Below are 13,086 nucleotides of genomic sequence, written 5' to 3' on the forward strand. Positions count from 1 at the left end.
GTGCTTCCCGCTGACGGAGACGGAGACGAGCTTGACTGCATCAAATCTGAAGCTGACGGTTTCACGTCAGCTCCCTCCTCCTCTTCCTCAGCGGAGTTTCCATCTTCCAGTGTGGAAACTACGAGGGGAAATAAAAACCAAGACATTAATCCACCGCCTCAAACCTGAAAAGTGTAACAAATGTTGCAGTTTTGAGTCCATTAATGCCCTGTGCTGTAGTCCACTTCTTGCTTTTGGAGCGTTCAGACCGAACCGAGACCGAGGTTTGGAGGCGGAGCAGAGTTCGCTTTTTGATTACACATTCACGCCTCCCCGACCGGACCGGACCGTTTAGGAAAACGGATTGAAGCCGTGATGATTTACGCCTTCGTGCTGCTCATTCATATCACTGCTGCTCTGCATGTTGACCGTTTACATCCAGTTTTTCTCAGGGTGTGTTTAGGGCTGAAAAACATCAGTAATTACTGATATCAGTAGATATCAGTAATTATTGACTAGCTTTTGTTCCAAATATCTGAAATACTGCCAAATCGAGATGCAGCCTTTCCTGTTTTACCCTCAATTTCCTCCAGAGACGTTTATCTCATTTTGTCCTTTCGCTACACGCTGCTTTTTCTTTCTAACCAGTTATGATGCACAGCGGTAAAATCTGAAACTGCTGCTGTGCAAGTTGCTCAGCAGGTTGTTGCTAGGTAACCAAAGAGAGAGAGGGTTAGTTGATGCCACCATCCTAGCTTAGCCAGCCACACAAGATGATGCTCTGCCTACATCTCCCAGAATGCTGTGCGGTTCTGGATCGGAGTTCGGTGAAATTGTTGAACATTTTATTAGACACATTTTCAACTGATATTGATAACATATCTATTACGATGTTTATTGTTACTGATTGTTTTTCCATTGAACACATAATTGCACAATTGAACATTTAGAAAAAAACGTTTTCTTAATGGAAACACAGCAATTTCTCAAAAATTCCCATTTTTTTATAAAGTTCTGATGCATGGATGAGGTTTATTTTTTTGGCTGTATCAAAATTTAATGGAAAAACTACACTGCATACCTGTGTTTGTGTTTGTAGGTGAGCGGTTCTGCTCCTCATCCTCCTCCTTCATCAGAGCTTCCTGCTCCATCTGGTCCACCGTCCCGATGTCCATCATCTCGTCAAGGTCGTCGGCTGCAGACGCGCTCAGCTTAGCAGCAAATGACGATTTCTCCTCTGATGTCCTGCTGTCCTCTTCCTCCGCCTCCATCCTGCTCTCTTCCTCCTCCATGTTCTCCTCTTCTTCCTCCTTCCTGTTCTCCTCTTCTTCCTCCTTCCTGTTCTCCTCCCCTTCCTCCTTCCTGTTCTCCTCCCCTTCCTCCTTCCTGTTCTCCTCCCCTTCCTCCTTACTGTTCTCCCCTTCCTCCTTACTGTTCTCCCCTTCCTCCTTACTGTTCTCCCCTTCCTCCTCCATTTCATAGTTTGTCTGTTTTTCGTCCTCTTTCAGATCAGTCTTGGCATCCATCTCACTGATGTCTGCTCCCTCCATCGTCTTGTCCTCTTTCTCCTCCGATTTTTCTTCGCTGTCCTCTGATTCGTCGACGTAAACCATTTTCAGCACATCACGAGGAGAAATGGCCTCTGAAGAAGATTCATCATTTTTAAGTTCGTCACTTTTGGCTTCCTGACTTTCTGTCTCGTTCTCACCACTGCTGCCGCCCTCTTTGTGCTCGGACACAACGGGCGAAGCTTCGCCAACGGACTTCTGATCTCTTGCATCCTTTGACATTCCTGGTTCTGAAATGGCGTCTGTGGAGTCACTGTCTGCTTCCTGTGTCGCCTGAGAAGAGAAACAGTTATTTAGATAACAACATGACACTTATCCTTACTTAAGGTTATGAAACTTTGAGAACCTATTAAACAGTATGTCAGTGTTGCTGAATCCATTTTTTTAAATAAAATATTCAACAATTTATACTCACTTTTATGATGCCTCAAATCTGAATTCAATTATGTTTAGTCAGAAATGTCGGCTCAAGAGTAAATATTATCTTAAGCTCACTCATCTATCCACACTTCAGTAATAAAAAATATTAATTTACATCATCTTTGCATATAAAATGTTTTATAGCTGGTTTTCTTTAAACTCGTGGTCATAAAACAACTAATCGCATTCATGAATCAAAAATCCCCAATGGCCAGGCAACTCTCGCGATGTCTCCCTCTTTCATTACAACACAACTTTACCACGTAGCTAGTATCAAAAAGCTAAAGGTAACGTGGATGGACAAAACATTTAGAGGCTGTGTAGCAAATAAAATAAACAAAAGCATAAATTACATCGTGTTGATTTGTCTGAGTTTTTATTTTCCTTTTTCATTTTTGCAATCTCGCGATATTTGTTAGCGTCTTGCTGCAGCGGCTGCAGGGTTAGTTTGAGCATGATTGCTTTGTTTTTCTCTCTCTGAAATGCAATTTTTTTTGCTTAATCCATGATCGCTAAACATCTAAACCGTTCAATAGAAAGCAGAACCTGTGGCTAACCGTCCGCCTGTTAAGCCAAGCTAGCCTTTCTGTTTATCCCCCGTTGTCCGGTTAGCTACCAGTTTCTCCACTCTTCGGTCTCAATAAACCGTTTCTGCCCCCTCAGGCTCACTCCTTCCCCTGCTGGGCGTATCTGGGCCCGCTATGAAGATCTTGTTCCAGCCTAACGCAGCGTGCAGACTGTAGCTTACCGCGCCGCTGACCTGGACCTGGTAGCTGGCCTGCTGCTCGGCTCCGTCTCCAGCTTCCGCCATGTTTGCACCAGAAACTGTCTGAGATGGAGTGTTTTCTCCTCCGGTCGGTTGTAAAACTACTTCACATTTATTCCAACTACACGGCTTTTTGCAGAATGCTTTTTTTGATTCTTCTTGGCGTTTATTGTCGGTGGGTAACGCTGTGGAATTACACATTACCGCCCCCAAGCGGTAGTAAATAAAATCAGCATGTTCGTGACGTCACGGCAGGTTATTAAATCGAATCACTTGAATTATGGTGAATTCACAAACGTTTTATCCACGCTCACAACAGATAATAAATAATGTAGTAAACGCATACGCCCGCGATTATATATATATATATATATATATATATATATATATATATATATATATATATATATATAAACTGTGTAAACTGTGTTGTACATAGAAGTAAATTTTATTGGAGAGTTCAAACTGAAGACTAACAAATCAACATTTTGCATAAAAGATATCCAGGGAGCTGTATTAAATTACATACTCATTATTTAAATATTATTTGCTATCACAACAACTCTGGAAATTGTGAATTTGAACTCATGTTGAATTTTATTGTCATATTTGCATTTTTTCTTTTCAGAAACAAAAATTTGGAAACTTATTTTCTGTCAGAAAATTTGGAAACTTATTTTCTGTCAGAGCTAAAAAGAAAAAAAGAGAAAAACATCAAGCCCAAAATGTTTTTTTATATACATTTTTTTTTATCTGGATCTGCAGACTCTTCTTTTCAATAACATCTCTGTTGTTTCCATTTTTATTCTCACTTTTTGAAAATGCACAAATCCACAAGCACATTTTGTAGATTTATTCTACTCAGTCGCACATCCCTTTTGATCAGAGTATATTTTTAATAACTGCACAGTATTTTATGTTGAAATGTTGCCCTTCCTGTACAGTTTTATTCTTTATTCTGTTTTTATATGTTTACCTTTGTGTGAACCTGCATGCTTTGTTTCCCTGTCACTTTGCTGTGTTTACACTTTAATTTTCCCACTGAGACAATAAAAAGCAGGATATTTCTAAGTACTTAATAATTCTACATTTTGGCCAACAGGCTTTCTAAGTGTATTATGTGCACAACTTCCACATCATAACAGCACTGTATAAAATAATTGTGACGTTAAAAGCAATAATTATACGCAACAAAGCCTGAATTGAAAACGGGGTGTTATTGTTTTAGTTAAATATTTATTGAGTAATGAAAGGAGCTTCTGCAAAGAAAGTGATTCCTGCAGGTTTCATTGAATTTATGCAATGTTAGTTTACTAAGAAAAACTTAAAATCTGAGCTACATGATCTAATAATTGAGGAATTCACATGACAGATGATAAATGCATTAATAAAATAATTAGAGAGGCCTTCCAAAATAAAACAAAAATAATACACAGAAAAAAATCAATAAATATGCAAAAACTAAAAAAAATCTCAAATTAAAATCAAAGAAACACATTTTCAGATCCTACAAAATATCTTTAATAAAGAACAGTTTTTTTTGGAAGACTAAATGCTATTTTTGACCAGAGCCAACAACTGAAAACATCGTCAGCAAATAAGATCTGAAAACAAATAAATGAAGCAAACAATTTCCTAAAGTTAACGATCAAATGTTGCATTAGAAAAATTAAAATTTCTAATTATCACACTTCAGTATAACTTCAGTGTTACTGACACCTTAAATCTCACAACATACAATAAAGCAAAGTGTTTATTCTCATGTCTAAAGTAAGAAAGAGAGAGAGAAAGAAAGAGAGAGAGAGAGAGAGAGAGAGAGAGAGAGAGAGAGAGGACAAACGGAAGAAAGAAAGAAAGAAAGAAAGAAAGAAAGAAAGAAAGAAAGAAAGAAAGAAAGAAAGATATTCTTGATGTTTTTAACACATATTTTCACATACTAACGTAGGTACCTACTCCAGACTCCCCCTGGTGCCATGGAGGACTTCTACTTCCTATGAAGGACTTCCATTTTGTTTAGCAGCTTTGCAGCATTTTCAGCTTGTTTTTTCAGCATTTCATTTGTTGTTTTTATTTTCTGATTTAAACGTCTTTCTGTTGCATTTATTTATTTATTTAGTTTTGTGGTTTGCAGCACTTCTCGCCATTAGAACCCGTTGCACACCCTACTATGGGCTACATAAAACATCCTCATCACATTTTTTGACAGGCGGACCTCGCCTCCTGAATTCGGTCTCTTTTTTTTATAGCTCCAATCAGAATGAGCTGTTTTTAATGTTCTGTCACTTTTATGCAAATAAGCTGCTGCTGGCCACGCCCCCAACTCAATGTTTTCAACTCGCCTTCTACTCGTGCAAATGGCTGCAAAGAGACACGCAAGACAACGACACATTTTTAACCCAGAAGCAAACGAAATGGAGCCTCCTTCACAACCAGCAGGCAAGCAGAAGCTGTTTCTGAATGATAATTAACGGTCATAAAGTAAAACGTTATTTGTGAGACACATCAGCCTATTGTTAGCGTTAGCTTGTGCTAAATGTTCACTCCGAACTCGTTATGCTGTACTTACATCTCCGTCATCTTCAAATTTGAAGCGAATAGTGGGAACGGAACCTTTCTTCAGTCTTAGTCTTAATGCAAATCCTGCCTTATACTGTCGGTAGTTTTCAAAACAGTCTGTGGTGAAGTGATTTGCACAAACTACAATCTTCTTCGGCAGTGTGCCTAGGGACGGGACTTTTCCGTCAAAGATGAAGCGGAGCCACTTAGTTCTGTTCGCCTCGGCTGGGAGGACGTGCATGGAAGCATGTTGGTCAAAGCAGTCAACAACAAAACACCTGTCTTTTCCACCAGGCATTGTACAGCGGTAAAAACAACACTTCTCCTTCTTTACCTCAACTTAAACGAGAACTACCGCCACCTCGTGGCCCGGAGTCAGACTGAACCACAACGGTGTGAAAAGGTTCGTCCCTTTCTGATTTAAAATTCAGTCAGAGAGGACACAATTAAACATAAAATGCTGTTTTTAGATTAAGGTGTTTATTACTAAGGGGTAAATATCCAAACATGGCCGAGTGTGAAAAAGTGAATGCCTCCTCTTTGTTAAAACATAAGTGGTTTGTCACCTGAGTTCACCATCTCCAGCCACACACAGACCTGATTACTGCCACATAACACTGCTGCAATAAGGAATTAAGCAATTAAATCACATAATAAATTAAAGTGAACTCCAGAATTTCCTTTCTGGTGGCTGATTATTTTTGAACGGCAATTTTGTTTACAGAGATTTCATAATTCATTTTTTATGGTTTTGGTGGTGTGTGGTTTTTATTTCTGTTTTTCAGTTTTGTTTTGGATTATTTTGAACATTTACAATATCTTTCAGTTTTAGTGTTAATTGTCCTTTAGAAATTTAAAGTGTATTGGTCTTTGAGAAGAAAACCTCATGCATTATTATCAACATGTTACATTTTATTTCTGATTTTGGTTGTATATGATTTTTGTTGTTTTTTGTTGTCATATTTTATTTTGCATATTTAAAATATCCTCCAGTTTAAGTGCTTCTAGCGTTTTTCTGGTGCATTTATTTACTATTTGTGTCCCTTTGTGTGTTTTAGAGTTCCCATCATTCATGTGTTTGCAGCTAGTTTTGACGTTTGTGCGCATCGCAGAACAGCAAAACACAGTGTAAAGAAAAAATGCTGCAATTACAGAAAACAAAAGCAAAAGGAAAAATGCCACTAATAGCAAAAACAACAGCAAGTATAAACTCTGCAAACTCATTCCACAAAACAAGAGTCCTCCAGGCCACCAGGGGGAGTCAACCACTAAATCACATGTGACAAGACTCTCGGGAAAGACTGGGTGTCCTGAAAAATTTATGGTATATTTTACAATATTATAAAACAGTAGCATATTTACCACTAGTGGTCAAGAGGACTTCCTTTTTGTGGCATTTCATACTTACTATTGTTTTTGCTATTGGTGATATTTTCCCTTTAGTTTCTATTTCTATATGCTGTGATTGCAGCATTTTGTTTTTGTTTTTAGGATTTGCTTTTTTCTGTTAGTGTGTTTTGTAGTTTGCGTCGTTCATGTGTTTCCTCCACATTTGCCCCTGTAGGCTCCCATAGTTGCTAGGTGAGGGTTAGTGCCCGCCGATTGTAATCGCCATATCGGGATGTTTTTGAAAGAGCTTGATTTCCAGACACCAAAATGCAGTAAATTGTTGACAGAAAATGGCAGGATGTTTTTGGCTGTTTTTTTTTTTTTTTTTTTGGTGAATGGATTGTTTCTAGAAGCAGAATAAACTCAAAAAGTTCATTTTGCATAATAGTTCCCATTTAAAGTTGGAGAATGCAACCTGACAAAATGTGCAACAGTTTGGCAAAATTCAAAATCTGTAAGAAAACCAAACGAACCGGGTCTGACAACGGCCGAGCTCGAACTGACAGCTGCCAGCGACTCACGACGTCACAGTAGGGGTCCCGAGGAATCAACAGGACATTCTGGGCTCCTGGAAATGTACCAGCAAAATAAAAAGTCAATACGAAAAGACAATTTATTAAATAACATCTGATCACCTGCCTTCCCGTCAGAATAAACTGAAAATGTAGCCGTTCTAATTATTAACCTTTATTGTTGACCTGAGGTTTTGGAGGCTTCGATGTTCTCGGTGTTTTCAGAATAACAGTTTGCTTCTGAATGGACGCAGGCGACTCGCCGACGCCATGACCTTTCACCTCTGGGTCAGTATCGGCTGCCAGGGTCTCTACAGGAACCTGGGAGAGCAGTAAAGCATGAACGCAGGTGTGTTTACTGAGCTTCACTCACATTTACAGCTGCTAACGAATGACAATTCAGCAGTGTTAATGACTGATAACAGCCAGACTTCAGATACCAAACGGACTCGTCATGCTCCAAACCATAATTATAATTAACACAAAATGATCAGCTGTTTTTTTAGTTGCAAATAAACTTTTCAAATGTCTGGCATGATTTTTTTTTATTTAGTGCTAAATAAAATCCAGTGACATGAATGACAGATGTCAGACTTTTTCTCATCTGTTGTTTTTCTTCAGACCAGAGGACGATATTTTGCTTTCCTGGATCTTTCAGCCTACTTCATGTTGTCATGTTGGTTCTATTTCAGATGTTTTGATTCTAGGGATCTGGCAGGGATTAAAGTTGATTACTTTTTAACACAGGATGAGTTTGGTTTAGTTTTCTGCCCTCACAAATGAAAACTAGTTTCAAATAAGTAGGAAAGAGAGGAAAAAGCATAAGAGGGCAATGCGTGACGTCGGTAATACGTCATCTGCAACCCAGCATTACCTTATTCCAGAGTTGCATCTTTCTCTGTCCCGATATTGAAAAAAAAATCTAGATCTGGTATTGTGACAGTGTGTCTGATCCATTAGGGCAGATCTATTTAGTCTAATTCTGTGCTTTGTGCTCTGAGCGACATCATGCTTTATTATTTATGCTTCATTATATATAGAAATTGTTTTTGTTTGTTTTTATTGTCTGATTTACAAAATTAAACTTTACGAGCTCTGTTCATAAAACAGTTCCGTCAGATTTATTTCCCTGACTTGTTTTGTACATTGTACATGACTTTTCTAATAAATAAAAAAAAGTGAAAAAAGTAAAATTGACCAGTGAAAAGGATGGGACAGCGTGGTCCTTCAGGTGCAGCTGTCCTTTACTATTCTCCCTCTTCCCGATGTAATCATCATCCGTAAAGTGAGCGCTGCAGACGCGGAGATGCTTCAGCGAGGCTGGCGGCGTGTTGACATCCATCCTCAGCACCGATAGCCACAACATGCGGAGGTGGAGGTCCGCCAGCGGAATGCGGTGGAACCTGTACGGCGACCAGGAGTTGGCCCTGTTAGCGCAGCCAGGGAAAGCACAGCAGCAAACCATATTCGGTGGAGACGAACTGGTCCCAGTCTGGACCCAGTTGAAACCGGAACCTGACCCCAGTCCTGGCAGACCTACATTATCAGTATCAACCGTACTTCTGGTAGCGGCAGGAAGCGTTATCCCGTGTTCCATTCGACCCGGAAGACTTGGCTCAGTAGGGGAACGTGTCTGTCCGCCATATTGTGAGTGGCAGGCCATACAGTTAGAAACAGGATTTTCTGAATTAAAAAAGGACAGATCGCTGTGGAGAGTGGCTGGATATTTATTAAATGATGATTAAAAAAATAAATTATATAAAAATTTGCAACCTGTAATGCTTACATTTAGTGCTTAACAGCTATGATAACATGATTAGCTGTTTGACTGTTTTGTCTTCAGATATTATTTGAAGAGTGCTATTTGATCATTATCATTACATTGAATTCTCATTATAAAACAAATGTGTATCTGTGATAACACACTACATTATGTAACAAACAAATCATAACATATACTGATCATATAAAGATAATGCATAAGACAAATATTAAAATAAAAATACTTCACTTTTTTAGAAAGTAATTCATTGAAATTATTTTTGAGCGTTTTATTAAATAAACAATGTGACTATTAATCGAGTATTGCTTTTAAACTGCTTAGTAATTTGTTTTGAACTTGTGTATAATATGTTTTACTTTTGTGTAACCAGGTTGTGTGTTGCTGGAGCGACCTACGTTTCAACTGCAAATGAGATCTGGATCTCCAGGGGGTTTTACCTGGTTAAATAAAAAATTATATATATTAAAAAAAGAAGTTACATATTTTTAAAATATTCTTGGTATATTTAGTGTTCTTATAACACTGATTATAAATATTAGTGTTATTACTGTTGGAAATAATTAGTTTAATGTCAATAATAAAAATCGCCCCACATTTAAAAACAGCAGCTGATTCCTCTGTGTTATTTTCTGAAAGTATGACTGTATAAACTTGGATGTATTTTTTTTATTCCAGTTTTTCTTTCTCCATACATCTTTAAAGGTTCATTTAAATATGTGACCACGGGACTAAATGATAAACAACTGATATTAATTATTAGTTGAGTATTTAGTTCAGAAATCTCATAATATTCTTCACTTCTCTGATGACGTTTCAGAACAGAAACAACCTTTATTGTTAAGCAAAGGGGAAATTAAGGTGCAACAGCAAAATTGATCTGAAGGTTCACACAAAAAAGTTCTTAAAATGTTAAAAACAATATATAAAAAACAAGATTAACACTAATACTAATGATAACAATATACAGTATAAGACTAACATACAGTGGTGCAACTTTGTACTTTCTGGTGTGTATTGCAGCGTGACTCTTATATAACGCACCATACACAGCTGCCAAATACAGAAAATGCAGTCTAGAAATAATTTTTATGCCGTTGTTTGGCGCCCCTTCTAGTGCAGCGCCCACATAGCATATCGAGCTTATATCCACTTTTTGCGACACTGACAGTTATTAGAAATATTCATCCAATGGTTTTTACACCATAAAGAAAAAAATAATCCCTCCATTTAAGCTCTGATGTCTGATGATGAAACTCTTCTGGTCAGACTCTTGGTAGGGTCAGAGGTCAAGGTCCACAAACTGGTTAGAGCACGCTAGTCAGATCAAGGTAGAAATTAATTTTTTCTAGGAGTTGTTGGTGAGGGTGTGCTGCAGCTTCAGAGCTGTAATCCTGCAGTCCAGTTCATCCATGAAGCCTTCATCCACGGATTCCCGGTCCGCCTCCTCCGGTTTGGCCTCGCTGGGCAGAAAGACGTGGAGCTGAGCTCGACCTGCAGGCCCGGCGGCGGCAGTGGGCCGCGGGCCGCAGCCCAGGAAACACGGCTTCCCCACCACAAACAGAGTCTCTCCCTGGCAGGAAGAGGAGTTGCGGCGCCGGAAGTCACCCTGCAGCATCTCCCCGCTCACATCTGGGTTGTGTGAGTGCCGCCTCACCGGAGCGGGCTGGGCGGCGGGCCGGGCGGCGGGCCGGATGGCCCGGGAGAAGTGGATGTAGGCCGGTCGGCTGCATCTCTGGAGCTGCTGGTTTTGCTGCTGGTTGCAGTTCCTGCAGGGCAGCAGGGTGGGGGGTTTGCTGAAAGGTGGAGGAGGTGGAGGCCTCATCTGTAAACAGCTGGAGAGACGAGACCCAGAACATCCGTCCAACTGGAGGTCCTGACCCGGGGAGAGGAGGGACGGCTCGCTCAGGCTGGAGACACAAAAAACATGGAATCCACTCTGAGTTTGATAAAGATTGATAACCTGAAGCATTTAAACACATTTTGATGAATGGAACCTGGACACTGTGCAGCTCTGGACTACGGAAGCCTCTAGGTGCCATAGGACATGTACTTAAAATAAGTAAAATTGGTTAAAATTTACAAAGAACAACTTAATATAAAAGTTTTTTATTTTTTCAATGTACCAAAATTGACACACATTTTATATTTTGAACCATCTGATTATTAAGAAGTACTACAAATACTGTTTTATTCTTCTTGGATTCCTATTTTTCATTTTGGAGAAATAAATTGCTGGAAATGAGACAAATGTATCCAGGCTTGCTAATACGGTACTTTAGCATGGTCTTTCTCCAAAACCGTCTAGTAAAATGATTAAATGTTTATTCTGGTATAAATATGTGAAAGTAATAGGCAGGTTTATTATTTTCGCCTGAGAGGCCAAAAACTGCTATACTACCGTAATGCACCATGTATGCGCGAAGCTAATCTTTAAGTGGAGCTAACGTCGGCTAGCTCAACCGCAGTACTTGACCCCCGTGGTGCATTAGAGTGTCACTCGGGTTTCTCTCAATTAAAGGTGCGGATCAGTTTTCTCCCACTGAGAATTACGGGTCACCGGCGGCGGGACCGGTTCACATAAAGCCGTCAAACTGGGACACGGCCAGGAGGAAACAATCGGAGTGTAATTTCAGCCAGCCTGGGATCTGAAAGGTGCTTTTACTAGAAATGAAAAGTGATGCAAGCAGGATCATCACATCCACACAGATCACCTTAGACCCTGTTCTGCACTTTCAGAACCGTTTTTAGCTAAACTTAGGAGAGAAATGTTGTGGGAAGCTGCGGTCAGCAAAAATAATTCAATAAACTAATTAAACATCAATTTTGTGATGGAAATGCCATTTAATTAATGTGATTTGTTCAAATTTAGTACCAGAAATATAAAAACTCAGCTGATTAACATTTACATGCTGTACACATAATTTAAAGGAGATCGTCAATGTTTTTCAGAATACGACCCCCAACACACGCTCTCTCTCTCTCTATTTATATATATATGTGTGTGTGTGTGTGTGTGTGTGTGTGTGTGTGTGTGTAAAGGAATGTTGATACTAATTAAGTAACTAATAATTTAATTTTAATTTTAAACTACAAAATTAACATTTTCATGTTATCGATTTTTTTCTTATAAAAACAAATCTATCATTTTTACTTATTTTTGATTAATGTAACATGGTTTAGGTGAAGTAAGTAAGGTTTACCTAATTTATTCAATCTTTAACTCTGTAGTATAATTTATTAGCTATAGATGAGTAAGGTACTTGAATTAATTGTATTTAAATTTACTTATTTAAATGTAACTAAGTAAATGTAACTAGTTACTTCTCAACTCTGAATTACTTCCCTCAAACTTTAAAAATCAAACAATTTGTTACAATTTGCTTATTTCTTTGTTGCATTTTAGATTAATTTATAGCAGTATTTAATGTTGTATTTCAACATTACACAATGTCATCTTTGCTATGCATTTAGCAGTAAATATTTTTAATTCAATAACCTGCAGCATAAGGTGAGGTTTAGCTCAGAGTTTTGATCGTTCGGGTGATTTTACCTGAGGCGGGCCATGCTGCTCCGCCTGCGGGGTGCTTTGGCCGTCAGAGACGGCAGCCTGAGCGGGGCTCTGCTCCGGAGTCCAGGCGGCAAAGAGCCGGGCAGAAGGCGGCTGTTCCTCCGGACGGACCCGCAGTGCCACAGCCCGCTGAGGAGCGCCGGGGGAGCGGCGGCACCGGCTCCGCTCATCTGGGACGCTTCTCCTGCAGGAAGCTTCTCGGCTGGGTCTGTCATGAGGATGGGAGCGAGGTGAACCTGCCAGGCCGCTGCCATGCCGCAGGGGGCGGATGGTGGATGTACCGTTACAGGTGTGCGTTTTACTGGGACCGGCATGAATGATACATGAGCATTAATGATGCAGAGCTGGAGCTGCTCAGCTGGGCGTTGGGTGAACTGTTCCTTCCTCCGGCTCGGTTTACAACCAAACAGCTGCTGAGGCAAAACGGGAAAAGCTCTGAAAACCGCAGGATTAAAAAATATATCATAACCCAAGATATTCCGCCTAGAAACAGATGAAGGCGCTAAAAGTTCACAAGACTCAAACTCTGATTCTTAACCGCAAAT

General features: G+C 39.6%; 3 protein-coding genes across 4 annotated transcripts in view; all 3 read right to left on the minus strand.

Annotated features, from left to right (window-relative positions):
- The window catches only part of zmym4.1 (zinc finger MYM-type containing 4, tandem duplicate 1), a 20,611-nt gene extending 19,288 nt beyond the window's left edge, over window positions 1-1,323 (minus strand). Inside the window, exons 1-2 of one of the 2 annotated variants that reach the window (XM_007560001.2) lie at window positions 1,061-1,323; window positions 2-118 (exon numbers count right to left, since the gene is read on the minus strand). In XM_007560001.2, coding sequence (XP_007560063.1) covers window positions 2-118; window positions 1,061-1,271 — 328 coding nt within the window. In that variant the 5' untranslated portion in view covers window positions 1,272-1,323. Of the gene's footprint in view, window positions 119-1,060 lie in introns of both variants that reach the window. The other variant, XM_016675362.1, reaches the window with a different exon arrangement.
- A 26-nt stretch (window positions 1,324-1,349) lies between these two features.
- LOC103143509 (chromatin modification-related protein EAF7-like) lies at window positions 1,350-9,463 on the minus strand (the record flags this gene model as incomplete). The annotated part of the gene is made up of 5 exons (XM_007560079.2): window positions 8,389-9,463; window positions 7,364-7,511; window positions 7,152-7,246; window positions 1,688-1,820; window positions 1,350-1,621 (listed from the first exon to the last, which is right to left on the minus strand). Coding segments are annotated over exons 1-5 (1,113 nt in total), but the record flags the coding sequence as incomplete, so codon positions are not given.
- Window positions 9,464-9,702: 239 nt separating this feature from the next.
- Window positions 9,703-13,055, minus strand: LOC103143451 (uncharacterized). Its single transcript, XM_016675297.1, has 2 exons — window positions 12,524-13,055; window positions 9,703-10,880 (listed from the first exon to the last, which is right to left on the minus strand). The coding sequence occupies exons 1-2, from the start codon at window positions 12,853-12,855 to the stop codon at window positions 10,319-10,321; spliced, it is 894 nt and encodes a 297-aa protein (XP_016530783.1). The 5' UTR covers window positions 12,856-13,055; the 3' UTR covers window positions 9,703-10,318.
- Between the last annotated feature and the right edge of the window lie 31 nt (window positions 13,056-13,086).

This window comes from Poecilia formosa, unplaced genomic scaffold (assembly GCF_000485575.1).
Source record: "Poecilia formosa unplaced genomic scaffold, Poecilia_formosa-5.1.2 Scaffold112, whole genome shotgun sequence".
Lineage (NCBI taxonomy): Eukaryota > Metazoa > Chordata > Actinopteri > Cyprinodontiformes > Poeciliidae > Poecilia > Poecilia formosa.